The sequence below is a fragment of the Anser cygnoides genome, chromosome 1, assembly GCF_040182565.1.
Source record: "Anser cygnoides isolate HZ-2024a breed goose chromosome 1, Taihu_goose_T2T_genome, whole genome shotgun sequence".
NCBI classification, from domain to species: Eukaryota; Metazoa; Chordata; class Aves; order Anseriformes; family Anatidae; genus Anser; species Anser cygnoides.
This window is the reverse complement of record NC_089873.1, coordinates 81,157,269-81,184,878: the sequence shown is the minus strand read 5'-3', so window position 1 is coordinate 81,184,878 and position 27,610 is coordinate 81,157,269. Positions and strand designations below refer to the sequence as shown.

The window sequence follows — 27,610 nt, the reverse complement described above, 5'->3', positions numbered from 1 at the left end:
GCACCTTTTATTCTGTGACATTTCAAAAAATCTTAAAAAGCAATTTTTTGTTTTCATTTTAAAAAGTGGCTTTGTCACTTGCACTTTGCTTCTTTCTGTCATAGTAAGCAGTGTTCCAAAGTTAGGGAAAGAGATACTGGGTGGGTAGATGCTGTTAGAGGTCATCACCTCTCATCCCAGTGTGCAGGCATTATACAATGTCTTGGGTAAATACTTTCAGCAGGAGAGAGCAAAATGTTACATTCAATATAATCATAATGAAGTACCTTACCCAAAAGCTCATTTCAAAACAGGTTTTTGTTGTTGCTGTTTTTTTTTTGTCTAAAAAAAGTATATTTTTCCCCTTGCCTCCTCTACCATTCATGGGTGCTGACTGGGCTACCATATAGTTTAAAAATAAGATGACTCAAAATAATAGGGAAGAGGAAGGGGAAAAAATAGCACAAGAGTTAACAGTTGCTAGCATGAGAGACAGACTCATTACTACTTGCAAAGCTAAACTAATTCCTTTCAGATTTACAAATATATTTACAGATCAACCAAACAGTTATTGATACTTCTGCATAATGAAAAATAAGGCTACTTTGGCTTTGAACCAGGAAGTAAAGAGCATCTATACACTCTAAGATCTATCCAATTCTTGCTTCAGATGCTAATGAAGACTTCCTCCTTGTGACCATGCTGAATAGAGGAAAATGAGTTGGGATTAGAAAATAAAAAGTACTTGGGAATAACATCACTGTAGTTTTCTACCCTAAGGTTCTCCTTTCCTCTCTTTCTTCCTCCTCCTCTTCTTAAATTAATTGTGGCCCATGAGGTGAGTAGTTGCTGGTTTGCCACAGCGCACACAAAGGACAGCGATGCAGACACATTCAACCACTGCGGAAGTCTGCAGCAACCGAGGGAACACAGACTTCCTGTGTGACCAAAGACAAATCACATGCTGAGCTATTTGTAAGGCATGTGAGAGATTCACACAGGTTTCTTTAAACAAAGCAAAACATACACAAGGGATGTGAATAAAACATTTTTTTTTGGGGGGGGGGGGGGGGCCGGAAAGCAACATTGTAATGGTCAATAGAGGTATTAGAGGAACTTCCTTCCTTCACAAAGCCTTAGCAAAGCTTTTCCCAAGTTATCACATACGAGAGGTTAAGTGTCAGGGCAACCAACTCCAAACCATGCTTGAAGTTCACCTCTTACTCTGCTTCCCAGTACTGGTGATGACATTTGTATGTCAGTTCTAGTCAAGCAGAACTTGGAAAATTATGACATTCCACTGGAGTTACAAAGGTGCAGAAAGGCAAAGATGAAGAAGTGACAGCAACAGGTTGGATATATCTGTGTCCCAGTGCCAACCCACAATTAATTTGCAGAAGTTACCTTTGAAGCCTGTACAGAAATTTTCAATTTCTGAGCATGCAAGGGTATAACCTAGAAGTTAACATCAGCTTCAGCAAAGGCTGGAGTTGGAGAGCCTCAACTAACTCAGAAAATAATCTAGCTTGCCTCGTGAGACATCCAGTGAGGATGTGTCCTCACCTCACCACAGTAGACTGGGCAAAGAGAATCAAGGTCATCTAGTACTGAAAAGAGGGACAGGGAGGTATTTCTCCATCTCTCTCCCCAACACAATAAGATGCACTGAAAGCATATGTTGAGTTTAATTGTGAAGGCAGGCATCAAGCTTATCTAACAGGCACAGTTGCAAGCCAATAATGTTTGTTTCATTTTCAATTAAATTCTGTGTGGTTTAATCAGAATAGTAACCTGGAAACAGTGACAAACCTCTTTATTCATTAAGAGCAAGCAGTCCTTAAAAAGTAAAATCAAAGTGGGCTACTGTGAGCTCAGATCAGCATATGCTTTCATAGCTGCATTGATATTTACCAGCAGAGAACTTGCCTGCATTCCTGCAGCATGTGCCATGCTGTCTCTCAGTCACTCTGATAATCAAAAGAAAATAAAAATACTATCGACAGTTGTTACCTGCATGTCTTAGCCACTGCTCAAGGTCCATACCAAGTCCCTACAGATGCTCCCACTGGTGTGCAGCGTCCCTAACGTGCTGAGTGGCACGATACAGAAAAAAAAAAAAAAAAAAAACATTTTCATTGTATCCTTCAGTTTCAAAAATCCCATTTTTCTTGGCAATGTTTAAGACCAATCATGAACCATTTGCTTTACTTTTATTTGCAGATGTGTGTTTATATTACTACTGCAACAAACTTTTCTACTCTGATACAGGCTTCCCCAATACACAGGCCTGCATAGCACACATCACCTGAGTCAGCATCCGTCCCTGATGCCCACAATACCAGTTTCACTGAGGAGCACAAGATAGGGCTGCCAAGTCCTGTGCACATGGGTTGCTATTTATTTCCTACGTTTTGAAATCTCTGAAGCAGAACTTTTGTTTCTTTATCCAGAGGCTGTTTTGTAATAAATCACGAACATCACATGCATCTTTTGTGAGGAACAAACTGAAGATCAAGAAGATTCTGCAGAACCATGGGTCTGTCTGAAGAGTTCACTGGTGGTTTGAGGCATTTTTGAGTGAGTTTATGAATTACTAAGCAAATGCTGATAAATTTTCACTTGTAGTGAAACATCTCTTAGAAGATTTACACCCATTTAACATTTTTGTCACTCCAAAGGCTGTTTAGCATACCATACGCTCAGCTCCACAAGCCTATTTGTTCTGGTAGACACAAAACAAGTTTTACGTGGTGTTACAGTATATTGTGAATAAACATATTGAAATTAAAAGTGCCTGAACTCACCCTGAGTAACAGAACAACAAAAAATGGTGATACTCAGGTGCCCTAGGAAACTGCCCTAGGACATTTCACGTAAGAAATAAAGGCATACCATTGTTTTTGTTTCGTTGGTAGAATTAAAATTAAATGAATCAAGTCAGTGAGGAAGCACGTATTTCAGAAATGATTTCCCAGCTGTATTACTATTAGAAGACTAGATTGTCTCCTTAGGCATACAGCATTTTCATGTGGCTGTATTTTGGCTTAGCCATTCATCTCTGAAATCAGGTGCATGCCTATTCATGGAGAGAAGAGGCTAAGCAGAAGCTGGGTATAAGGGCCTTTTCCCTCCAAAGCACAGCTGAGCATCTCTGGTGGCACCATATGTGGACTTTAAGACAGTCAGTATCCAGACCCTATCTGATTTATGATAACAATCAATCAAAATGCTCAGCAATACACGTCATGAAAACCTACCTGAAATCTATGGAGTTATGATTATCATTTTAAAATTAAATTTATGGATTATAATTTATACTTTCCTGAAAGCTTCCAAAGAACCTCACAGAAGCACGTTTATCTGTCTTAAGAAATCAGAAATTATGGATGATCCATGCAAATCGCTGCTACTGTTACCTAAGACAGTCATGGCCCAATTGCTCGCTTGCAACTCTACAGCTCTAGACAGTGCACCTGTATGACCTCGAACAAAAATTCTCTGGGGAAACGCCACTTGCACTAATGTTGCAACCCACCAGTTGCACTGATGTCATAACCTAACTTAAAAAAACAGTAGAATACGATGCAAACACACAGTTAGATCTTTCTACAGTCTTAACAGGCAAATTGTGTTAATTTTTCCACATTTGCTTAAGAACCTAAGCTCAACGCAACCGAAAAGTCCCTTATGTGATGTGGGCCAAAGTAGATTTTAATTGGAAAGTACACATTTCTTGCCCTGCACAGGCAACCTGAAGATGTTTCAACATTTGCTTAAAAAAATTTTCAAATTAAAAATTCCATTTAAAGGTTTCTAGTTTATGGTCACTGATTTCAAGTTAATAAGGAGAAGGATATTTGAATAAAACATAATGGAGTACATTGTAAAGTAAAGCTGCTAATCTGATTTAGATTGTTTCAATTCCAGCTCCTTGATTGTTTCGAGTCAGTAGCCTTGCTGAAGAATACATCCCCCTAAGTTCCTTGAGATATTTTTGTTGTCAGAAATTTATATTAATAGCACTGATGCAGAAAGCCCACTAGCACTCCAATAACAAAACGTACCCATGAAATAAAGCAGATTTAAAAACCATCAAGACAATGCATTTTTCTCATTTATTCAAATCTTCTGCAGGAAGTAAACACTGAAAGATTTAAAAAAACTTCACACTGCAGTATATACAGTTTTGTGACATCACATGAGGAAATTAATTTCTAATAAAAAATGAGACCAGTTAGATAAATTACTGAAAACACATCACAATAAAATTGGTTGTGGTAAAATCCCAAATTCTTATGTACGGCAATGAAAAATCAATATTCCTTTGTTTTACAGCAATAGAATAGTCCTGGTACAATATTTCAATTACGTAAAATGGAATTCTGAACTTACGTGACTGATTATAGTTGTATGAGTACTTCATGTTTTAAAAGTAGTTTTGCATTTTTTTCCCAGACCCTTTTGATTTGAAGCACATTCTTTCACAAAGCTAAAATACCACAGCAGAAGTCACGTCCAGAAGTGGAATACTGTTGTGTTTTGAACTGACCTGACTTGTTAAGACATTTTTGCCAACGCACAGATGCACAGGGTCCCCCATGCACTTTTCATGCAGCAGGTTATCACAACTTTAAATAAAAGTATTTTTCTATACATTCTTCCAGACTTGCAACTGTATACATACATGCAAAAGTTTTTAAACCTATCTGATCATATTTACAGTTATACATGGAATATACATAACAAAAAAAAAAAAAGAAGATTAAAAGGTTTTTCTTTTCCTTTGCATTAGAACAATACAAAATATGTATTTTTCATTAAGGAAACCACTATTTACATCACCTTTTAAAAACCAATTTCAACATATTATAGGTGTAACAAGTCAATATATTTACATTATATATAAATATATATAATATATACTTACCAGTTTACTCCTCTGTAAGATGTGGCAGAGAACAAACTGGTAATATCATGTCACTGACGTCAATGAGAGCTGTAATACTTTCACCAACATTTAACAGGGAAAATTTAAACCATTCATCTCTTTCTTTTAAAAAGATTTGTAAATCAAAAATTTAAAAATATTACTAAGAGAAAATGACTAAGAAAAGTGAAAGTTATGGCTGAATTCCCTTTTGATCTAACAGTGTTTATAAACTTCTCAAACTGTGCTGACAGGTTAAGTGGTATCAGCAGAGAAGCCCTCTAGCAACACAGCTTTTATTCTGTGGTTGTGTCACCCCCCTATCATTGCTTCACACTGTGGCAGAGGAGATGCTAAAAATCTGGTTACCTCAGTCCCTTACACTTTCCTCTGGAAGCAAAAGGCATATCTGTGTGGGAATTACAAGTCAAACCGCAGACCTATCTGGTTTGAGCACTGCAGCGACACAGCAGATGAAGCAGTACGAGCCTGGAGATCCAACCTCGATCAAGGCATTGGGCACTTAGCATCACAGCTGCTGCTGCTGCTGCAACTACTCTGTTAAGGAAGGTTCAAGCTAATTCCAGTACAAGTCTCAAGGGGCTGCAGCTACAACTTTAGGTGTGGCATACACACATTCCTATCTCACTTCTTCACTGCTCCATGAGGTGGAGGCAGCTTTCCTCCAGAAGTCTCCCCCGTTTACAACTGCAGTGCAACCTCCTCTCCTCCCTCCCTGCTCCTCGGATGGGGAAGTCATGCAACAGCACCTAACAGTCCCGCACCACCTGCCTACAGAGCTACTGCTTCCCTTATCTGACATGGTCCTGCTCCTCTCCAAGTCTACAGTCTAAAGGCCTAGCTGCAACCTCAACCTCCTGAGCTGACTTATCTTTGAAGCCTCCACTCCCACAGGCTGAGGAAGCATACTGGGGACAGCTGAAATACATATCCTAGCAGTAAATGTCTACTGAACCAAGGAGACCAGAGTTGATGAGAACACAGAGTATTACACAACAAATGACCTTGGTTTGTCGCAGGGACCAGGGGAAATCAAGGATCTTTTGGGTTGCTTGGGAAAACGTGGCCAGCCCTACCAGCCCTTCTGCTGGGGCAGCAAACCCAGCTCCTGCACCTCCCTTTTCTGATAGAAGAACTGAGGAAAAATGTCCCAAGGATGACAACAGTGATTCCTTTTCACTCACCCAAGCTACAAGAAAAAAATAAAGAAAAAGCCTTTGGTCCTCAGGTTTGAAGGCTGTAAATGTGGATGGGGCAGATTCTGAAAAAGAACTCTCTTCCCTAGGGAGCAGTAACACTAGTGATGCTGGTGAATTTCACACAGAAGACTGTTGCCCTTTTAGCAGCTGACTGAAGAGCATTAAGTTAGCATGCCCTTCCCTCTCAAGGGCCTCATCGTTATGCTACACACTGCTTTGAGATTGCAGTGACCACAACAGGCAAGATTCTTCTATGAACAGCATGACCTACAATTAAATTCTTGTGTATTATAGTCTAAAGATGTGTGAGAATTGTAATACCCTTTCATTAACACCACTTAAAAGAAAGCTAAATCATTAACTGGTCAAACTTAACATTTTAACTTAAATGTTTTATAAAACTTTAAAAATTAGATGTTCAAAAGTATATATTATAACAATAGACTACCATAGAATAAATACATAGGTAAAGCACACTCCCAAACTCCAATATTACTTTTTGTTAGGGTTAGACTTTCTTCCCTACTTTTCATCTGAACCTTGCTTTGATGAAATTTTCACAAACAGATTTTTTCACCTCCATTCAAGTTGCATCTTTCTGCGGAGCCCTTCAAACAAATTATAGCCCTGTATTTACTCCGGGGAGCATCTATTATTCTATATTGTACATATTTCCTAGCTATATACATGTTGTTTCAAGGAAAATAATCAATTAAGACTTTAAGAGATGTTTAATGGATGGAACAAATGCCTTTTTTTTTTTTTTAAATATTTCTGTTGGGTTGACTCATATAAAAAGAATTCAGTTCCACTGTCAATGCAAAATATACTTTATATCATTAATGACTATTCTATGAGACATCTGAATTGTCATTGGGCCACTTATAAATTCAAATATTAAAGACAAAATTTATTTCTATAATACACTGCAGACAATGACATTTAAAGTGACATTAGATTTGTGTGAAGGCTTTAAAATATAAATCTTTGTAGAGCCCATTAATATATTACGCTTCACCCAAATAACATAAAAATATATCTTTAAGTTGCTCTGTTACTTCTCATATAAACCAGGGGAATGTTTTATATTGGATACTGCCAAACATTTGTGTTCCCTAAAAGAAGGTATCCCCAGGAGGGTTAAACAGAATCGTGCATTTTCCAGCTGGCAGACAGAAGTCCTTTTCAGTAGGGACTGCACTGGAAAGAAGGGAAACTAATCCCAGGCAGTGGGCAGAGGATGAGAAAGGGACAACAGCTCACTCTGTCTAGGTGAGCCAGAAGGCTGGGAAAAGGGTCTCTGAAACAAAACCAGGAAGGAAGAGAGCAAAATGCCACACCACTCATCTCTGCAAACTTGAGTTAAACAAGAAACAGCAGAGTTTTGTCATGTCATCAGCTCTCAATGGTGAAAATGGTCAACATTAAAAAGAGTGCAGCTTTCATTATCTGTGCAAGCCAGCTACTTAGCTGTTTTCTGATAACATAGGGAATTATCAATGAAATTAAAAGCTACAGAGAACATTTTTTTCAGAGGAGTGAAAAGTTCAGTAAAACTTTTAATGCATATAATTTAGAGGAACCAGATTTTGTCCTCCTCTTCCCCCGGGAGAAGTAAGGGCTCCAAATGGAGTTAACACTGACAATGTTAACAGTGCTGCTTGGCTCTTCCCCAGTCAGCAATTCTTTTAAGGTGTCTCAGCTTTGACTGCAATTTTCAGTTATTCCCATCTCAGGCTGATATTGCCAGATGTTACAAATCACAGCACAGGTGGGGACTGATGAAAAGGGCAGAGGAGAATTTCTGAGACATGTCCCACTACCCATTACAAAACATGACAAAACTACAATTTTATCCTCAGTGCAACCTCAAAAATTATTCTGAAACCAAGTTTTCTGCAGAGAAAAGGCAGTGCATTATACTGTGCATCAGCTGTTCAAAGAGTAATAAATATTGGCAGAATATGGATTCTTTCCAGAGGCCAACACATTTTTTCATTAAAATCCTATTCTATATTTGAGTGGAAGCCTGATATGCTGCTTTAGTGCAGTTGGTATTCTTCATTAAAAGAAGCAAGATGGTGCTAAACAAACAATTCCGATTAGCTACTTCACAAACTTTCCACCACTTTCCTCACAAAATCTGTGTGCTAAGCTTTCTGAACTGCAGTACTCCAAGAGGCATTTGACTTTCCCCTTTTAAGGAGGGAAATGACAGGAATGCACCAACAAAAGACTCATGTAGTATTTCCACAATATATGAAAATCTGCCTTTTATATAAAAACCTAGAAAAAAAACCTTAATCGTAACTAGGAACTCTTAGCTATAGCTAAGGATTTTGAGGAAGCCTTTTGTCAAAAGCAGGGCAGAGAAGAAAAATAGATTTTACAGCGCTATTCTGGCAGGACCACAAACAAGGTTTTTAAAAAAAATAAAAAATTTGGAAGCACTAAAAATTACATTTCAGTGCAGTTCAGTTATTAACACTGGCACAGGTTTTCCCCGTGTGACAAGCTAATACCTTGGACAGACTGCTCCATTTCTTTAAAGTTATTCTTAAAATTTCACAAAACTTACTAAACATTCAAAAAAAAGGTACACTGTCTCTATGCTCAGGCTTCCAAAAATAAGGATTATTTTCCAGGAAAGGGAGGAAACGCAGCATTACCACCACCTAGGCTGTACGGTTACACTTTATGTTATACCAAAGACTTGCAGATCCAAATAAGACTGATCAAAGAGTACTCATAACTTAATTTGATGCATACAGAAATGTCTTGTACAAATTACAACCTAACTTCCTTGTGACGATCTATTGTAAAGCAAATTTTATCTACATGTATTTTAAATAACATCACCAGAAAAATAAAAAGTTTTTCAAATGAAAACATGTTTCAATTAGACCATGCTTTTCTAAAATCATGCTCAATTTGTACAGTAGTCAAGTTCGTATTCATTTTTATTTTTTTTTTGTTTTTTCCTTTTTTTTTTTTTTTAACAAAGATTCAAAACCACTGATTGTAAACTCATTGATGAGACTGTAGTTTATTCTGGCTCTTTTTTGATCGTTAGCACTTTTTCCAGAAGTCCATGAACTTCACCATTCACACCATGTTGATGAGAGGTCTTATTCCCCATATGGCTGTTGTAAGGGCTTCTTAAGTTATTAAAAGGAGTTTCAAGCTCTGCATCAGATGGTAACTCCTCTTTGATTGTAACATGAGTTGAACTATCAGTAAATGAAGATTCATTCCAAATTTCTTTGTCGTGTGCTCCTTGGCTGCTAACAGAGTTACCGCCTTTCTGTAACATGTAGTACAATATCGGATTGGTTTTGGTCAGTCTTGGAGAGTCTTTTTCATAATCATTCTTGTCCATACCTGTGATAACCCATCTGATGGGACCTTTCTCACCGGGCACAGGACACACACTAAACTGGTCAGATTCGAGCGTAGACACTGTACTCCCCAAATGTTCAGGGAAGGGGGAACTGGCAGGACTTTTTACCACTACTGGATAGTGAAATGTTCTGTGATCTACACAACTGCTCTGTTGCACAGGACTTCCCATTAATGTGTTTACTGAAGAAATGCTGAATTCAGGTTTATTAATTGTTGCATTGCTTTTGTTTCCTCTTTTCTTGCCCTCCATTAGTAAGTTATTCCTATGTTGTGACAGATCTCTCTCACAGTTTTCTGAGAGAAGCAGCTGTTTCAACACATTAAAGCCTTTACTATCTCTAGACCAACTCCTATTTTCACTTTCATTATTTGAACCATGACTTACAGCATATTTAAATTCAGAATCACTTCTGCTGAATTTCAGTTCTTGCTGGTTTAGCAAAGGTCCATACAGTGCCTCTGTAGGAGAAACATGATTGTTTGCAGCATCAGACACATTAGTTTTCATCTTTTTTAATGGACTTTCCAAAGGCTCAGCATGAAGCTTCCTCTTCTTCGGTACTGTGCAAAGACTCTTTGATTCCAGGTGCGTTAGCTCATTGTTTCGGTGACTTCTGTCCACCTCATCTGCAGGGTAACTGTCTTGATTTTGTCTCAGCAATCTACTTAGCAGACCATTTTTGGAAAAAGAAAAATCTTGAGGTGAAAGAGGCTCAGATTTCATCTCCTCAGATGCTGGAGAAGCAGCTGTGTTTCTCTGCAGTGAATGAATAAATCCTTGAAATTTGTTACCCTTGCACTCTCTTATTTGTTGTGCATTTGAATTATAAGGAACATTCGATTCTTCAGATGGTTCAGTTTTTATTTTCACTGTCAATATTTGCTCATTCAAAGCCTTATCTGTCTGTTCCTGAGAACCTTCATCTCTTAAAAGCACCCTCTCTTTCTTTTCACTTTTACCTTTATTGGGAGTTCCCAGAAGCAGCTGAAGGACAGTGCGCCTTTCAAGGAGATTTTCTATTTCCGAACCTGGAAGTCCTTGTTCAGTGGGTACAGACTGACAACTGAATATTTTGTTATTTTCTTCATGTGTACTCAATTTATTTGTAAGCAGAGGGCTGTTCAATCTATCAATCAAGCCTACAGGTTTATCTGTGTTCCCTGCTAGCAGATGTTTGCTAGGTCTTTGTTCTTCACTTGACATGGAAGTCTGCATACCGCACTGAGCAAGATTCTGCAACAGCTTGCTGGCACTGAAAGCCGAAGAGTTTTGTGGACTATCATTTCTGCTCAGCTTGGCTCCTTGAATTTCTTTGCTTTTAGAAAGGTCTATCAAATGTTTAGATGCAGGATTCACCAGCCTATCTGGCTGGATGCTGCAGGCATACGGCGGAGAGTTACGCTTGATGGCTAACGACTGGTGAGAGAGATTTATAGGAGAGTCTGCTTTTGTAGAAGCAAGCAAAGGTGGAGTGCTTAGTGGAGTCATTCGATTTGCACTGGGACTGTCAGTAACAGGAGTCCTTTTACCAGTCTGTACAGTGAATTTTGCCACATCAGCTGCACTGTGTGGTCCCTGAGGCTCATTACTTTTGTCAACCTTTTCTTCACTCTTATGCCCAAGTAACAACTGAAGTAGTGTTACTTTTTGATGGGGATTCAGCTTAGACGCCTTTGGAGTGTCTTTGTCTTCCTTGTTCTCTGGACAGGAAACTTTTGGATCCCAGCTATGAAGCAAAGACTGAGTCAGGTTATCCAGTGATGCAGGTGGACCTGCATCTGGTTTATCTGTTCTCTGTTTAAAGGATAAGTCTATGGGAAGACAGTTAGAATGGGAGCTTTCATCATCACTGCTATCATCTGTAAAGCTAGGGTTGTTGTCTGAATACTCATCAATAGTTGTCGGTGTGCTGCTCTCTTCATGTCCTTTTAATTGTTTGGTGGTATTCTGGCTTTTCAGGAGATGTAAGAGCAAACTGTTGCTGGGAGAGGTTTTCACATTACTCCTTTCCAAAGTACTTTTGAATCCCACATTTTTGGGAGGCGAATGCGTGATTCCCACTGAACTTTGAAATGGTGCCATATTGCTTTTGCTTGATACCATTTTGGTTGATGATCCTGTTTGACCATTGAGATGGCTTGTCACTCCTTTTGCTAAACTGAATTGGCCAATATCTTTCTGAGCACTTTCTTGTAATCTGGCCATAGCTGCAAGTCTCTCACTTGCTATTTGATTTGCATTTTGTGCTTTTAAAGCATGTTCCCTGGAGTACTGCTGCAAGTGAGCTTCACTTGAAAGGAGTAAAGCCAGCTGGCTGCATGCTACACTGGGCTTTGGTGAAGCAGCAGGACTGGATCGTTTCTCTACCATGCTTGCAACAGCTTGTAATCTTGCAGCACATGACAGTGGCTCATTTATCACTTTAGGTCCACTCTGCACTGCATGAGGAGATTCTATAAACCTCTCATTGGGCAGGTTCTTTGTTATATCTGGCAGGCTGTTGTCCAACTTCTGATCCTTTGCTTTGCTCTTCTTCAGAAGAGTCTTCAGGTGACTGGATGCAACACCATAGCACCTTAAATCCTTCTCCACCTGTAAAGAATCATGGCTAAGGGAATATCCTTGCTCCTTAAGGCTCTGCCTAATCTGCTGTGACAGAGCAACACTCTGCAGCCTAGAGCTGAATGACTGAAGCAAAGAGGCTAGTAATGTGCTATCCTGTTTGCCTTTAGGCACATTTTCAACCATGCCAGCTAACAAAGCTTCCTTTTTTCCATTTAAATCCACAATGGAATCAGACAACCGCCTTCTCTTTGCTGTATTCCAGTCTTCAGAAGACTGCAACAGTCTTGCTTTTTTGAGGTGCAGCATGCCAGATCCCTGATATGTATTTGTCTTAAGAACTGGACCATTACTTTGACAGTTGGGAAATATATTTCCAGAAATCTTAAAGTTTTGATCCTCTCCACTATGCCCAGTAGACTTTTTGTCAACTGCAGTAGCTGAGCCTCCTGCTGCTTGATGCATTAGTAATCCCTCTAGGTAAGTTAGAACAACAGAATCCTGGTGCATCTCAGAGCCAAGCTCTTCTCCATGAGTCATGTTCAACAAAAGTATCCAAAAGGGCTCTGTTTCTATTCACTTCAAAGACTAGTTTGCTGCAGCTGAACTGAGATGTAGAGTTAATAAATAATAGGTAGATGTCTATAGCATTTTCTCACAAACTCTTAGAAACAATAGTCACATTCCAAGCAGGCTTCTTCCTGTGTATGCTGTTTGATGAGCCAGATTTCCAATCACGTCACTGTGTTGATACATAGAATATTTATGAAAGATGTCTAGGAAGAGTATTTAGAACACGCTTCTAAGGTAATAAAGTTCCATTAAGTATTTGCCTTCTTCACCCTTCGCCATGAATCCAGTTTGTTTTTCATCTTTTTCCATCTGCATCAAGCATGTAGAATTCCTAAGTGAAACAAAGACAAAAAACCAGTGGTCAAGAAAAAAGAATTAGGGTAAGATCTAAATAAATTGCATCAGATTTTTTTTTTAACATACTGTTTTAGACAGATACAGGATATTTCAGTGATAACCATGTGCTAGAATAAATTAATAGTTGAGTAAAGCAGAGAGTCCATGCCACCTAATCTGAAGAACTTAGTTTACTTTAAACTCAAATTCTACATAAAGTTTTCTGTCTCAATCATTTTGACTATTATAAGCATAGCTACTAGAAGTGATCGTTGAATTTCTCTCTCTACAGCTCAAAACAGGGAATGGCAACCATGGAAATAAAATCTAAACATTGCTTAGAAAAATTTACAAAGGATTTTATTTCACAGTTGCATTGATCTTTCTTCTTACTATGTAAATACACAGGTATGAACACCATCACTGTGAAAGAGAATTAATGGGAAAAGGCATGCCTGAAGTCAGTGTTTAGGTTCATGTTGAATCTGTTTCAAATACCTGTTTTCAAAATAAGTAGCAACATGTATGACCACACTTCTGTTTAGCAGGTAGGTGATACTGCCAGAATTAGAAACCAAAGTGTCACTGCTGTCCAGGATTATCTAAGTAATGCAAAATCTAGCATGATAGTACAGCATGGAGGAAATCTTTATCTTTAAATCTGTTATCATTAGAAGATAAAGGCAATAGAAATGGAGAAAAAGGTGCTTCCTTGTAGATCTTTGTTGGAAGATATTTATTTTTACATCATTTCCATGTATTAAATGTAAAATGGTGAAAAAACAGGCCTTCCTTGAATACTATTATTTTCAAAGCAATTCTTGTAGAACATCTCTACACAATACTTCCTTGAATAAGACATTATGCTGTAAAAATACAACACAAAATCACAGCATTGAGACACCAGCAATTCATTGTAGTGTAGATATGTATACCCCATGTACCTAAATATCAAATTAAAAGTTGGTAGCTATTACTAAGGTCTCAAGATTTCTCTCAGAAATACAAGTGTACATTGACCAGTACTTACATAATTACCTGGAGAAGACACTGTATTTGTTCAAATACAACTCAAACTTGGATTTGTCTAATCAGAAATTACCTATCATCTCACTGTTCCTTCAAAAACCTGTACGTCTCTGGGTGGACTTTTACAAAGTTTCAATCTAAAGTGGTTTAAATAACAGAAATTTCAAATCCTTGAACAGAAAATCCAACAAATACATTATGCTTCTGATGTATACATCAGGTGTCCAGCAAGTGCAATGTCAATACAGCTAAGATTCTTTCCTCAAATATTTGGGAATGCACTGTATCTAGAAAATGAAGTTTTTGAGCTTCCGAAAATAAACTGTTTATCTGCAGCTACATTTTCACATTTCAAAATGGAATTAAGTTCACAGCATGCTGTTTGTATAAAGGAGTAAATAGCACTTGATACCTTGTGTTTTGTGTTTAAGAAAATAAAATTGCATATCTTTCACTGTGTTGTGCCTTGCAGGCTACCTTTAAGCCAAAGTCCCAACCAAATGCACCATTGTGTATGAGTAAGACATTATTATTTGCAGCTCTAGGTAATAAAAAAAATAAAATTAAAAAAAAAAAAAGACAAAGCATTTGCGCAAATCCCTCAAGTTCTCAAAAAGACTACTGCAGATGACACTTAGAGCCAGTACAGTTTATATTCAGGACGTACTCTAAGTAGCATTTTGCCACTTTCATGGTTTTTGTTTATTTGTTTGCTTGGAATTCCTAAAGGCCCAGGAAATATGCATAATTTTACAGAAGACTGATGCAAGGGAGTCTTTATTTAACAGAATTAAATCTGAAAAGCATGTTAACATAAGGAATAGGACATCACCAAACACTTCAAAGAATCTGTTCTGATCTAGTGCTGCAACAGCTATAACAGCATTATAAAACCCTGCACAACCTGATGTGCAACACACAAATGTGATGAAGTCACCTGTCAAGAATCAGAAATTACATTTCAATGAAAACCATCTCTAAACTTACACCTTATATGTGATGGGAAGCCTGATAGTAAATTTCAGGGTTTGAAAGCAATCTCACAACTATGCATTTCTAGTAAGTTTTGAACCTAGTATGCTTTTCATTCTCTATCTGATCTAAAGCGTAGTCAAGTGGAAACAGAACCAGCTCTGGAAATTAATGTTTAGCTTGACACTAAGGCAATCATTCAGCAACCCTTTTAAAACATACAGACTAAACCAAGGAAATTCCCTGGACCCACTGAAATATGCTATTAAATATTATTCCAGAAACTACCTGAAATGAAGGGGGGGGGAGGGAGGGGAGGAATGGGGTGGAGAGAAGTGAAAAGCCCTACAGAAATACATCTCATTTCTCAGTAAGGACTTATTGCAATGAACCTCTAAAATTAGCATCTAATAACTATGAATCTCTAGACCTAAAAATTGTATGTAACTATTGAGAAAGAATTGAGGAACTATAAATTTGATATACATTCTTTACCATGCAACTATTGTATATGAACTATTTTTTTGTTGTTGTTATTGTTCCAATCCTTTCTTTACAGATTCTCATATCCTGCAAATAAACAAAATGCTTGTTTTCTGAGGCTATTTTCAGAACCTACATGAACACAAACCGAACACAGCTCATTAAGTCATGTTTACCTAGACAGAACTAAAGCAGCAGCACGATTCACAGCACAAAAGCTGTAACCTGGGGAAGATGCTCCCAAAGTGGAGAGCATACCATGGGAAATCAGTCCTACATCCTTTTAAAAAATGCCTAGGGAGAAACTGTGAGCAGAGTAGGAAAATAAGAGAATATTAAAACATACACTGAACTACAGAAACCATCGTTGTCCAGAATATTAATTCTACTTTTGCTGTTGTTGGAGCTCTTCTTTGTTTGCAAACTACAGATATGCTTATCAGTTACAAAGATTTCAATGGAATGATAACAATAAACTCTAAGATCCTTTAGTTACCATAAAGTATTAGTGCTTCAAAAGATAATTAAATTTGAGAACACATCTTCCAGGTTAAAACGACAACATCTGAGCCAACGGCTTTTTCCCATGTGTGTATACATACACATTTTTTCATTTATTTATTTTTTAAATTGATGAATACCTCATCTATAAAACCTAAATGGAGACACTAAAACAGCACTTTTGCAGTTAACCAACAGACAACCAGTTGCTGTCATTTAAGAAATTAAAATCGGTTTACAACTTAAACTAGCTAAATTTCATCCTTAAGTCATTTTTCTGATATTTCTGACTAGCATTTCCAGATAAATCTCTCTACTGTGGCCCCCTGTTCCACTTAGCAAATTAACAATGCTAGACTGGTATTATTCAGGCAGGAGAGCTACATGCTCTAACAGAGATAACTGATAAAACTCAATACTGTAGATGTATCTTCTGTAGTCTTAATTCAAGACATTATGGAAAAATCTTACAGTAACTATATTAAGGCATTCGTCTAGGAAATTAACAATGGCTAGCAGATCTCCCACATGAACACTCACTAAAAGAAATATTATCTAAACTTATGCACATTGTTAAAATGATCAATACAGAGTTTGAGATGTGTATATACACACAGACGAAACACTTATTAACTGGATTCCAGAGTCCTTTAATAGTGATTAAATTCATGTGTTAATTTTATTTTCCAATTTTAAGTTGAGCTGAAATCAAAACATGAATTTGTAGAACTGAAATCAAACTGCTATGTGAAACTAAAATCTTTAATTATTTAATGAATTCAGCATCTTAATGGTTAGAAGAGAAAGTCTCTCACTAGAGCTCACTGCCTGCCCATTCTCATCTTCCCAAATGTAGTGGCTACAGCTCACCACATCAAGCAATGGTTTAGAAAGTTATTTTAATTGTTACAGATTTAAGGAATACAGTACAATGATTGCAGTGGCAGCTTGGGATCCCGGGGTCCAATTACTTGCTGTACGGCAGGCAGGCTCTTTGACTTCTGGTTTTGCTTTTCTGTATTGTATTTTCACAGATAGATTAATAATATATGCAAACTTCAGAAAAATAATTGAGGATGTATTACAGGCTGTGGGTTTCTCAACAGCTCCAATAATAGTAGTAAGAAAGCACCTTTTACATAGAATTTTGGATGATTCCTGATCTTTATAAGCTGTCAGCAGTGAGATGCTGCAGAGCACAACGAAGTTATGGTCTACAGAAAGATTTCTAGATGCATTAGGAATGGATATTGCAGGAGAATCATTCAGTGAACTAAACGTGAGCATGGAAAGTGAGAGTGGCTGTCCCAGAACTACTTGGTATTGAGCTCAATTTGTATTTCTTTGACTTTAGCAGGCAGGCAGGATGTATTCAGAGTGGTGGTATAAGCACTTTAGTTGACTTTTTGCTAAGGTTATAAGCAGTGAAAGAGGCCCGATTCATCAACCCACTGTACCAAACCCACAGAGCTGCACAAACGTGCAGGTACTTCAACAGCACTTAAGCATGTGCTTTAAGAGAATCAAGTATTTAAGTGTTTGCTAAATCCCCGCTTCATATCAGAAATCTATTGAGATGAATGGAGCAGCTGAGACCTCTTCACAGATTTGATTCAGGCTGTCAAGACATTTTGAAGGTTCCATTTGATTTTTTTTTTTTTAAGGAGAAAGGAGCAAAATTAATTAGATTACTGAGAAAAATTCAGCAATAGGTGACTTCTTCCAAAATTGCACACTAGAGAGCTTGGAAATCAACAAGCCTTCTTCACTACAAATTCATAAAAATGAAACTTGTTCTCTATGATTGTAGGATACCACTGAGAAAGCAAAAATAGGCTTCCTCCCAAGAGCCTGGCATGTTGTTCATGCCTTCATCGGGCCTACTGACTCCAAAAGACATTTTAAACATGGAAAGGATAGCCGACTGCTTTTAAAAGGTCCTGTCAGGAGAGGGCAGGCCAGGGATCGCATTGCAGCGGGAGGAGCTGCTGCCAGGCTTTCCCCAGGGGCTCCCCAGGAGAAGCTGGGCCCCCAAGTACCTGGGGCCTGGGCTCTTCCCTCGGCGCTACCTAGCGCAGTCCTGCTGCGTGCCGGATTACCGCCTGCTCTTCAAAATAACCCTTTGCGTTGCGGCAGGGTTAGCAACAGCAGTAACTTCAGGGCTCTGAAGTATTCACAAGCATACGAGGCAGGAAAGCCTTTTCCCTGCTGCTTTGTAGGCTGTGAACTGCCAAACACTAGTGGGGCCTTAGTTTCTCTTGTTCAGAGCTTTAGGCAGCAGAAGGGGGTTGAGTTGAAGGGAAGAATGCCAAACCAGCCCCGCCACGGCCTTCTGACAGTTTCAGCTGCTTAAACAGCTTTTTAAAAATTCTGCAAACTGGTCCCATAACAGTTGACTCAATAGCTTGAAGAGATGCACAGAGATAGCATTTTACTAAAGCACACAAAACACTGAGAAGTCTTAAGTCATGTAAAACTGGTGTAAACACAGAACCAACACCACAGCAGACACAAGAAATGTTTATTTTCCTGGGGGAATAAGATAGGACAGGCCACTGGACTGAAAAATAACCCAATTGTTCTGGCAATTATGGACTAGTTAGGTTTACTTGGGCTTTTGTTTTAAAGCCTGTTGAAGTATAAATGCTAACGAGTGTAGCTGTTAACCGTGGCCCCAGTCACACAAGGAAGGGGCAGCTGTTCATGCATCATCCCTGTGGGGTGTGAAGCGGGGGATCCAGACATCTAATCTCAGCGTCATTCCGCTCTCAGACTTCACATGGGCTTCTCCACAGTCCGGGAATCTGTGACCCACACCCAGACCATGCCATACCACTGCACGGCAATGAGGAGCTTTGGGATGATACATAATATGTCAAGGGGGAATATAATATTTCCACTGTCTGTTTAAATGAGGTGAGGAAATGTCAGAGAGATTTTCATGTTTATGCAGATACCCTTTCAGGGAAGCAGCAGGGCAGATAGGAGACATCTACGCACATGGAAGGAGAGAAGCAGGAGCTGGAACACCTCAAACTCTGAGGCAAAGTATTTTTACATGAAAGACCAAAGGCCTGAGCTGCGCTGGCTAACCTGTGACTTTTACAGACCCTGGGGAATTGCTCTTTGCAAAGGAACCCCATTTGACTTGGAGGTGTGCCTCTCCAGGAGAGGGGTCAGTAAGAGCATAAATGACAGCCATCTGAGAACAGTGGCTGTTGGAGAGAAAGATATGTCCGTACTGCAGCCTGACATGTACAGAAGACAGCCAAGATAGCTTGGGTGCCAGAGTATGTCTAGCCTGGCGGCAAGGAAGCCCATAAAGCTTAGCCTGGGAAGCAGGGTATAGAATCATAGAACCATTTAGGTTGGAAAAGGCCTCTAAGATCCTCAAGTTGAACCATTAACCAGTGCTGCAAAGTCTACCACTAAACCATGTCCCTAAGCACCACATCCACACATCTTTTGAATACCTCCAGGGACGGTGACTCAACTGCTTCCCTGGGCAGCCTGCTCCAATGCATCACTACTAACACAGTGCTGGTTCCAGCACTCAACCTCTCCCAGCAAAATCCTCCACAACACAGTGTGCAGGCACTCTTAAAACCATAGCGCATGTCAGCCTACCTTAAACTAGTATTTTTTAATCTAGTAAGTAGAAGCATTGAACTTCACAGAAATGATCATGCTTATGTATGGGAAGACCCCCACCTTATTCACGCAACTTTTATTTTACACCTGTAACTGAGTATTTAATGGAAATTTCAGTCAATTCCTCAGCACAGACTCATGCACATGTATTTCTTCTCACAAATACTACTGGAGGAACAGTTCTTTTTGCAACACTTTTACAGAACTAAAGAGTGTCTTCAAGTTCATTTCTTGATCAGGACCTGCTGTCATTTAGACATGAACTCAGAAACACACTCTTTGCCAGTTCTAGTAAGAAGAGGAACAGATGTTTGGTCTACAGATACCACCTGTGAAGGAACTGAGTATTTGACATCTAAAACTGCTTTATGAAACACTGCTCAATGATCTTTTCTGCTGTTGAAGGCAGGACGGGCAGGAACTAAATGCTAAGGCTGAAAAATGAAAACACTCCCTCCTCCAAATTAAGGGTAGAAATCCCAGGTAGCCCATATCACTAAATCCCAACTAACTTCGGCAGTATTTGGAACAAAGCTCAGAAGTATAGTGTACAGAAAGGCCTTTGTTAATTGAGTCTTCCTATTCAAGACACCAAGAGCAAATGGGCACAAAAAATATACCAAGATCTGATTGTAGGATAGAGCGGTAGATATCAAACAAAATACACTGGTAGGTACAGCAGAACAGACAGAGGATGCATCTTTTCATTCTTTGTAAACCACTTTCATAGCAATTAGCAATTAAAAGAAAACTGACAACCAGATTCCCATTGTCCTTTCCTCCCTACCCCCACAAATGTTTATCACTGATTATACATTTAACTGTGTCAGTTCCCCAAGAATGAAACTTGATTAATATACAGTGAAGAAATCAATGTCCTCTTAAGGACAATCGTGCTTTTGAGTTATGATCAATGCAGATAATGCACTTCCACACATCTCTGACCTTCCCTCTTGTTAAAGGAATCTGAAGATACAGCCATTTCTTCACAGCACTACAATAAAATTGTGCATTCCTTGGATTTGGTGGAATAACTGTACATACATGTTCAGTGATTTGTCATGTAAGTAATTTTATGTTATTTTAACCAAGAATTGGTTTCACAAAGGCCAAGCTACACCTGATTAAAAGTAAGGCACAGTTTTTATTGCCAGTAGTGGTTGTGTTCCACTTGGGACCACGTGTCCCATGGCTAGCTGTAAATAAGAGCCACTTTCATGACTTTCAGCAGAATAGGTTTCAACTAACAGAAAACACACACAGTAATTTGACAGTAAGTTGAAGTATAGGATCACACTCATGCAGTTTTCAATTATATGTTTTTTTAAAAAAAAGTATAAATCCATGTTAAAAGTCCAGGTGATTTTTTATTTTATTTTATTTTTTTAAGTGAAAGGACAACATAGTTTCCATTTTAATTAGAGATTTCAGCCTTTTGCGGGTCATGTTTCTAAAGGCTAAGGACACAGAAAAAGCTCATATAACTTCTGTTAAGTGGGAAAGGAAAAATCTGCATTACCAATAAAGTTTCTTGTAGTTTAATTACAATTAAAAATATATATATTTTTTCTCTAAAGCAGCAATAAAATCGAGCAAAAATGAATATACAATGTAAGAACCAACTTTAGTGAAACCTGGAGAGAAAAAGCTAACAACATCCTGTACAGAACATCACAAATTCCTCATTTTACCAGTGGGCCAGAGTTAATCTGCAAACATTCATAGCAAATCCCCAACTAAAACAATAAAAACCTTTTAAGTCACATAGATGTATACAGAGATGAATAGACAATTAATGATACTCTCAAACTTTAGGAACTGGGTTGCAACTCATCCTGAGACATGAGTCAAATTGACCTAAGTCATGAGTCAAATTAGAACAGTTAAAATACTGACTTCACTAAAAAACAATGCAAACTATGACTCTGTATACACTTCAACAAAATCGTGGTAGGAACAGTGGAAGGCTGGCAAGGGCAAGTGTTTTAACTACCCCTTAATACACGGGCATGAACTTTGAAGTAATTTCTCAAATTTTATGTTGATAAAAATGACAAGCATTTTAAGCAGAAAGATGATATGCTGTCATGAAGTTGTGGAATAGAGCTTTTACTAATATGTTTTATATCTGTCTTTCATGAGTGCTATATGAAGGACATAATTACAAAATAGCAATATATAACTGTTTATCATTACTGATTGTTCCATTAATGTCAAGAAAGTTGAAATACTTATACACATTTTAAAACAATATAAAACAAAACAACACAGATGTACAATTGATTCTAAGTGTGTGATTTTCCACATGCAAGAACATAGCCAGCAAAATGAAAGACCTATTAAAAATAAACCTATCATCTCTTACTTACATGTAAGCATTAGCTAATTTGGGACCGTCTTTCATAGTACACGTCAAACCAACAACTTCACTAAGCCTTTATAAAGCCATATGCCTACAGTGTCAATTACAAAACCAGCTTCACGTCCATGTTAGCATATGTCTAAAATTAAGCCTGTGCTCAAGAACCCTGCTGAACATGTGCAGCACTGGTGAATCATTAACTGTCTGCTTGTGAGTCCCATCCCTCTGTAGAAAAAAAGAGTCAACCTCAGTCACCATGAAGAACTCTAATGAATAAAACAGACTAGTTCAGAAGCTGCACATTTAAAGGCATATAAAAACACAGTTCCACAGGAATTTGTCTGATTTAAGCATGAAGCTACTGCCAAAACATGTAGCATTGTCTTGCTCTATAAATTTTCAGCTGCTTGCTCCTGCTCCCTTCCTTACATTGACACATATTCCTATAAAAAGCTCCTACAGGACAAGCAGGACTAAGGACCTCATTGACACCAAAGTGAACCCCAAAGAAGCTGTTGACTGGTTGTTTCACAGTCCTCCATGTGGGGATGTGTGAATGCTGGAGTGGTGTGGGGAAGGACAAAGGGCAGGACCTACGTCTATAAGTGCCAAACCACACTTTTGTCATATGAAAGCAAACGCAGTATTGCCACTGCTGAGATTCTCTAGATGGAAACCACCATCTCCAGGCAGAATGTCTCTACTGAACACTGAAGAGTTCACTAGTCAGACGAAGATACCTTTAAGAAGCATTTCCTGAACAGAATTAAATATATATATATATGCATATATATCTCCAATGTGTTCTTTTCAGTCACTGTGAAATTTGAAAAGTTCACTGAAAATAAAATAAATCAAATTACTTTTATTTTTATATTATAGTGAGGCATCCCCTGAAGCCGCAGTATAAATCCTATTAAACTGAACTTAGCTTGTCCATCCCAAAAATAGATTTGACATACAAACACAAACACAAGGTCAAGGTCACAGATCAGCAAGAAAGACTACAAAGAGGACTGATGTAAGAGCTGGCATTTGATCAAAGCTCCTAAATTATTTATTTATTTAGTATGCTTACCAGAAATACCACATTTTCTTCACATTGGTGCATTACATGTTTTAAGTATTCCCCACCTTTGAGAGCAGCTGACCTGGGCTTATTTATGTTAACAAGAGATGTTAGGCAGGGTATCAAATAAACTAAGGAACGGCTCTTACGTTAAATGAAAACAAAGTGGAAGACACCCCTTTTTGCCATCTTTTTTCACTATTTAATACATACTAAATCAGAAATTTGAAAGGAGAACCCTCTCAGAAGTATAGGACATGGTAGTAAGACCACTGCTAAAGAATAAGATTCTCAAGTTTATAACTCTGAGTCACTTAATACAGCAACTGTATATTTGGATGTGCACTCCCAAATACAACATTCACTCATCTATCCTAACTAGCTGTGAGCACAGCATATATTTTTCAATTAAAAAAAAGAACCTTGTAACATAAGGTCCCTGCAGAATACAATCAAACTAACCTCTTCTGTAATCAGGACATTTGCCTCCTAGAAAGCTGCTTTAATACTGAACACTGAGTAAGTGAGCAGATTAAACACAGTAGCAACAGTTGAAAGACTCATTCAAACTCAGCAGCTGAAAATAGTTAACAATGGAGGTCATTTACTGATCTATCCATCCATTCACTCACTCAGTGATATGTTCCCAAACCTTTAACCACACACTGATAAATAATCATTGTACAGATCATGTCCACCAGACACACCTTCTGACACAAACAGAAGAAAGATGAGGAGTCTTGAGGAACACAATGTCATAACGTTCAAACATGTAACACCATCACAAAGTTTCTGTAAGTACATTATAACTAGCAATCTGAAGAACAGGATGGCTTGTACTCTGAGTCTCCACTTTCAACACCAGCAGCTCCGATGTTAGTCTAGACATGACTGGGAGCAGTTTATATTTAGACAGAGCGCTATGTCTATAAATAGGACTGTTCGTGTTGGTATAAAGCTTTCGTTGGAACTCATTTGGGCTAACCTGTTTAACTCATATGTGGGACTCTCAGGCATCACCGGTAAAACCTTTATGTCATTACACATCCATCTATCATCTCATTTCTGTTTCAAGATTTGTTTACTAATTTTTCTCAGTCTAATTTTTGTACAGATATTACATTTGTAGCACTCTACCTGTTTGATTGGGTTGGCTCAGTTACTAATGAATAGCCCTTAAAGGAAAAGGGCAAGAAAAATAATGCCAGCTAAGAAGACTGCTCCTTTTTAATAACATCCTTCACGTGAGTTAGATTGTCACTCCTTTCAGCTATAGTCAGCTATAGTATTGCCTGAGCTACTGCAGACACACAAATCACTCCTGAAGCCTTGCATGCGAGCTTCTCAGCACAACAGCATAGGTGTTTTTAGCTCTGATACTGATTCATGAGATCTTAAAACAGTCACTGGTTTAAGATCAAACTGAGCTAGGTTTTAGACCTCAGGGCAATACAATTCTGCTAACCCTTTTCTAACCCCTTTGAGCAAAATGGGAGAAAAGTGGAGTAGTTTTTTTTTTTAATGGAATTTTTATCTTTCCTATTCTGTAAAAGTTTGAGAAAGTTTCTCAATGCATTGAAGTGTTATAAAGAAAAATAAATCTGGTGTCCTACGATGGGGTTACAGCATTAGTGGATAGGTGAAGAGCAACTGACATCATCTACCTGGACTTCTGCAAAGCATTTGACACTGTCCCCCATGAAATCCTTGTCTCTTAAATTGGAAAGACATGGATTTGACTGATGCATCAGTTGATGGGTAAGGAATTGGCTGGATGGTTGCACTTGAAGAGCTGCAGTCAGTGGCTCAATGTCCAAATGAAGGGAAGGGATGCCATCCAGAGGGGCCTGGACAGGCTTGAGAGGTGGGACTGTGGGAACCTTATGAAGTTCAACAAGGCCAAGTGCAAGGTCCTGCATCTGGGCCAGGATAATCCTGATCACAAATACAAACTGAACAGAGAATAGACTGAGAGCAGCCTTGAAGAGAATGACTTGGGGGTGTTTGTTGACGAGAAGCTCAACATGAGCTGGCAACGCGCACTTGCAGACAAAAAACCAACCATATCCTGGGCTGCATCAAAAACAGTGTGGCCAGCAGGTCAAGGGAGGTGATTCTCTCCATGCTCTACTCTTGTAAGATCCCATCTGGAGTCCTGAGTTCATCTCTGGGCCCCCCCGCAAAAAAAGGACATGTACATATTAGAACAAGTCCAGAGGAGGTCCACAAGGATGATCAAGGGGCTGGAGCACCCCTCCTATGAAGACAGGTTGACTGAGCTGGAGCTGTTTAGTCTGGAGAAGAGAAGGCTCCAGGGAGACCTTATAGAGACTTTCCAATACCTAAAGGGGGCCTAAAGGAAAGCCTAGGGTATCTATTTCTCTATCAGGTAGTGTAGGGATAGGACAAGGGGTAATGGCTTTAAACAAAAAAGGGTTGATTTAGATTAGACATTAGGAAGAAGTTCTTTACTCTGAGGGTGGTGAGGCCCTGGAACAGGTTGCCCAGAGAAGCTGTGGATGCCCCATCCCTGGAGGTGTTCAAGGCCAGGTTGGATGGGGCTTTGAGCAACCTGGTTTAGTGGAAGGTGTCCCTGCCCATGTCAGGGGGCTTGGAATTAAATGATCTTTAAGGTCCCTTCCAACACAAACCATACTATGATTCTATGAAATAAATCAGGCAATGATTATGATTCAAGATCAAAGGTACCAGAGGTTCATTCAACATCCGCAGTCAGCTGCTTTCTCTCATTTGTCAAGAAAAACACACATGAAAAATATACAAGACATTTCACAACCAAAAATATTTAAAGAAACACATTAGTTTATATGTAGTATTTATCTGACACTTTAAACCAAGTCTACCTGGAGCCTAATAGCTTAAGTTTACAAACACAAAAATTCTAATGCACAACATTTATTTTATTTTTATTTTTTTTTTTTACTTTAATTGAGCTATATTACTGGGAACAATTGTTGGTTCAGTATCACAGTAGGTCTCCTCTAATGCTTATGTTATAGAAACTTTTTCTTTAATCATTATAACCAGATCAAATAAAATCACAACTAAAACAAGTCAGCAGCACTTTTTTTCCTCTTGTTAAATAAAAGTTCACATGCTACATCCTCTGCAGGAGCAGGGGGCTTCAGCTACTTCTCAATTTGGGATCAAACCCCGTTGTTTTCAAGTCAAAGGGATTTTGTACACTGCTGTCAATGGGCAGCGACTATTTTGAGTTTTTCTTACTGTGACAACATAAAGAGAACGCCCAAAACACAATTTTATTTCTATTCAGAGAATCCTAATAGGCAAAACCACTGCACTCAGCCGAGAGCCTAAAAATGGAAATGTAGGCCATTTTGAGTGTGCTGCCTTTTAGAAGATGGTAATGACAAACTACGATGAGTGACTAGCCAATAGAACAAAAACAAATATGTCAGTTATCACAAAGAAGAAAGTGTTTCTGATCAATTCAGCAGTAAAGTAGTCCACGACAACGGATTATCTTGAAGCAATGGCTGGCTGCTCATGACTGATTCTGTAAAGGTACTATTTTAATTTTATTTTTAAAGAAAGAAAATATTGTGTTTACATGTGAAACATCGAATCAAGAAGTATTTTAAAATATTCAAAATGTCAGTTAGATGAATGGTTTAATAGTAACTCCTCTGCATTTTCTTTTTACCTATTTATTTTTACTAATAAATTAGATCTTAGGTTTGTGTTTGTTATTTTGTTGTTGTTGTTGTTTGTTTGTTTTTTAATCTTTATAGGACATCAAAATAATGGAAAGATTAAGTAAATATACCAATTCATGCATCAGAGAAACATTAAATTTTATGCAACATACATTAATGTTGCAGAATTAGGCACCTGGATAGATGGATATATACCATACTGAAAAACAGTAACAGACCACCAGTTTAAGGATCCTGACTAATAAAGTTGAAGCTCTAAAAGTTAATTCAAACTGTTTCACATTCAAGATTCGAATATTTTTCCTACTATAACCAGTTAAGATTTCCTTTTCCAAACTACATCTGCAAGATTGATTATTCCAGCTTGCCTGTTCCTTAAGTTGTTCCACACACACCAACCATAACAATGGATCTGGTATCCCACAAGCTGGAAGTCTGATACCAATTCATCATCCAACAAAAAAAGCTAGTGGTAACAATGAAAGACAATGGGAGCCGGGTAATAAATCCGCTTCTGTAAATCTTCTCAGTTTTGAGGGCAGGGATGGAGAACAACACGGGAATATCTCAAAACTGTAATTAGAGTTTTAGTCTGTTTACTTAATGTCTGTTGATAAAGTGCAGAGAGAAGAAAATTTTCACAAAACAAGAGAACTGTCATGAACCTAGTAAATAAACACAGAAATCTTCAAGTTACCATAAACTGTGTGTTATGTAGTAAAGTCATTATCTAATAGTATCCAAACCCACAACTCTATCAATTCAGCCAAGCAGGCTAGATACTATTTGCAGCTTAATCTGCCCTGGTCAAGATCTGAGCATGGCTGAAGGGTCACAATCCATGT

General features: G+C 38.3%; 1 protein-coding gene across 28 annotated transcripts in view; it reads right to left on the bottom strand.

Moving 5' to 3' along the window:
• Positions 1 to 4,080: 4,080 nt before the first annotated feature.
• The window catches only part of NRIP1 (nuclear receptor interacting protein 1), a 112,255-nt gene continuing 88,725 nt past the window's right edge, over positions 4,081 to 27,610 (bottom strand). For 26 of the 28 annotated variants that reach the window (XM_067001101.1, XM_067001094.1, XM_067001169.1 and 23 more), the window contains one exon: positions 4,081 to 12,995. In XM_067001101.1, coding sequence (XP_066857202.1) covers positions 9,173 to 12,631 — 3,459 coding nt within the window. In that variant the 5' untranslated portion in view covers positions 12,632 to 12,995 and the 3' untranslated portion in view covers positions 4,081 to 9,172. The other 2 variants (XR_010833062.1, XR_007159698.2) reach the window with 1 other exon arrangement.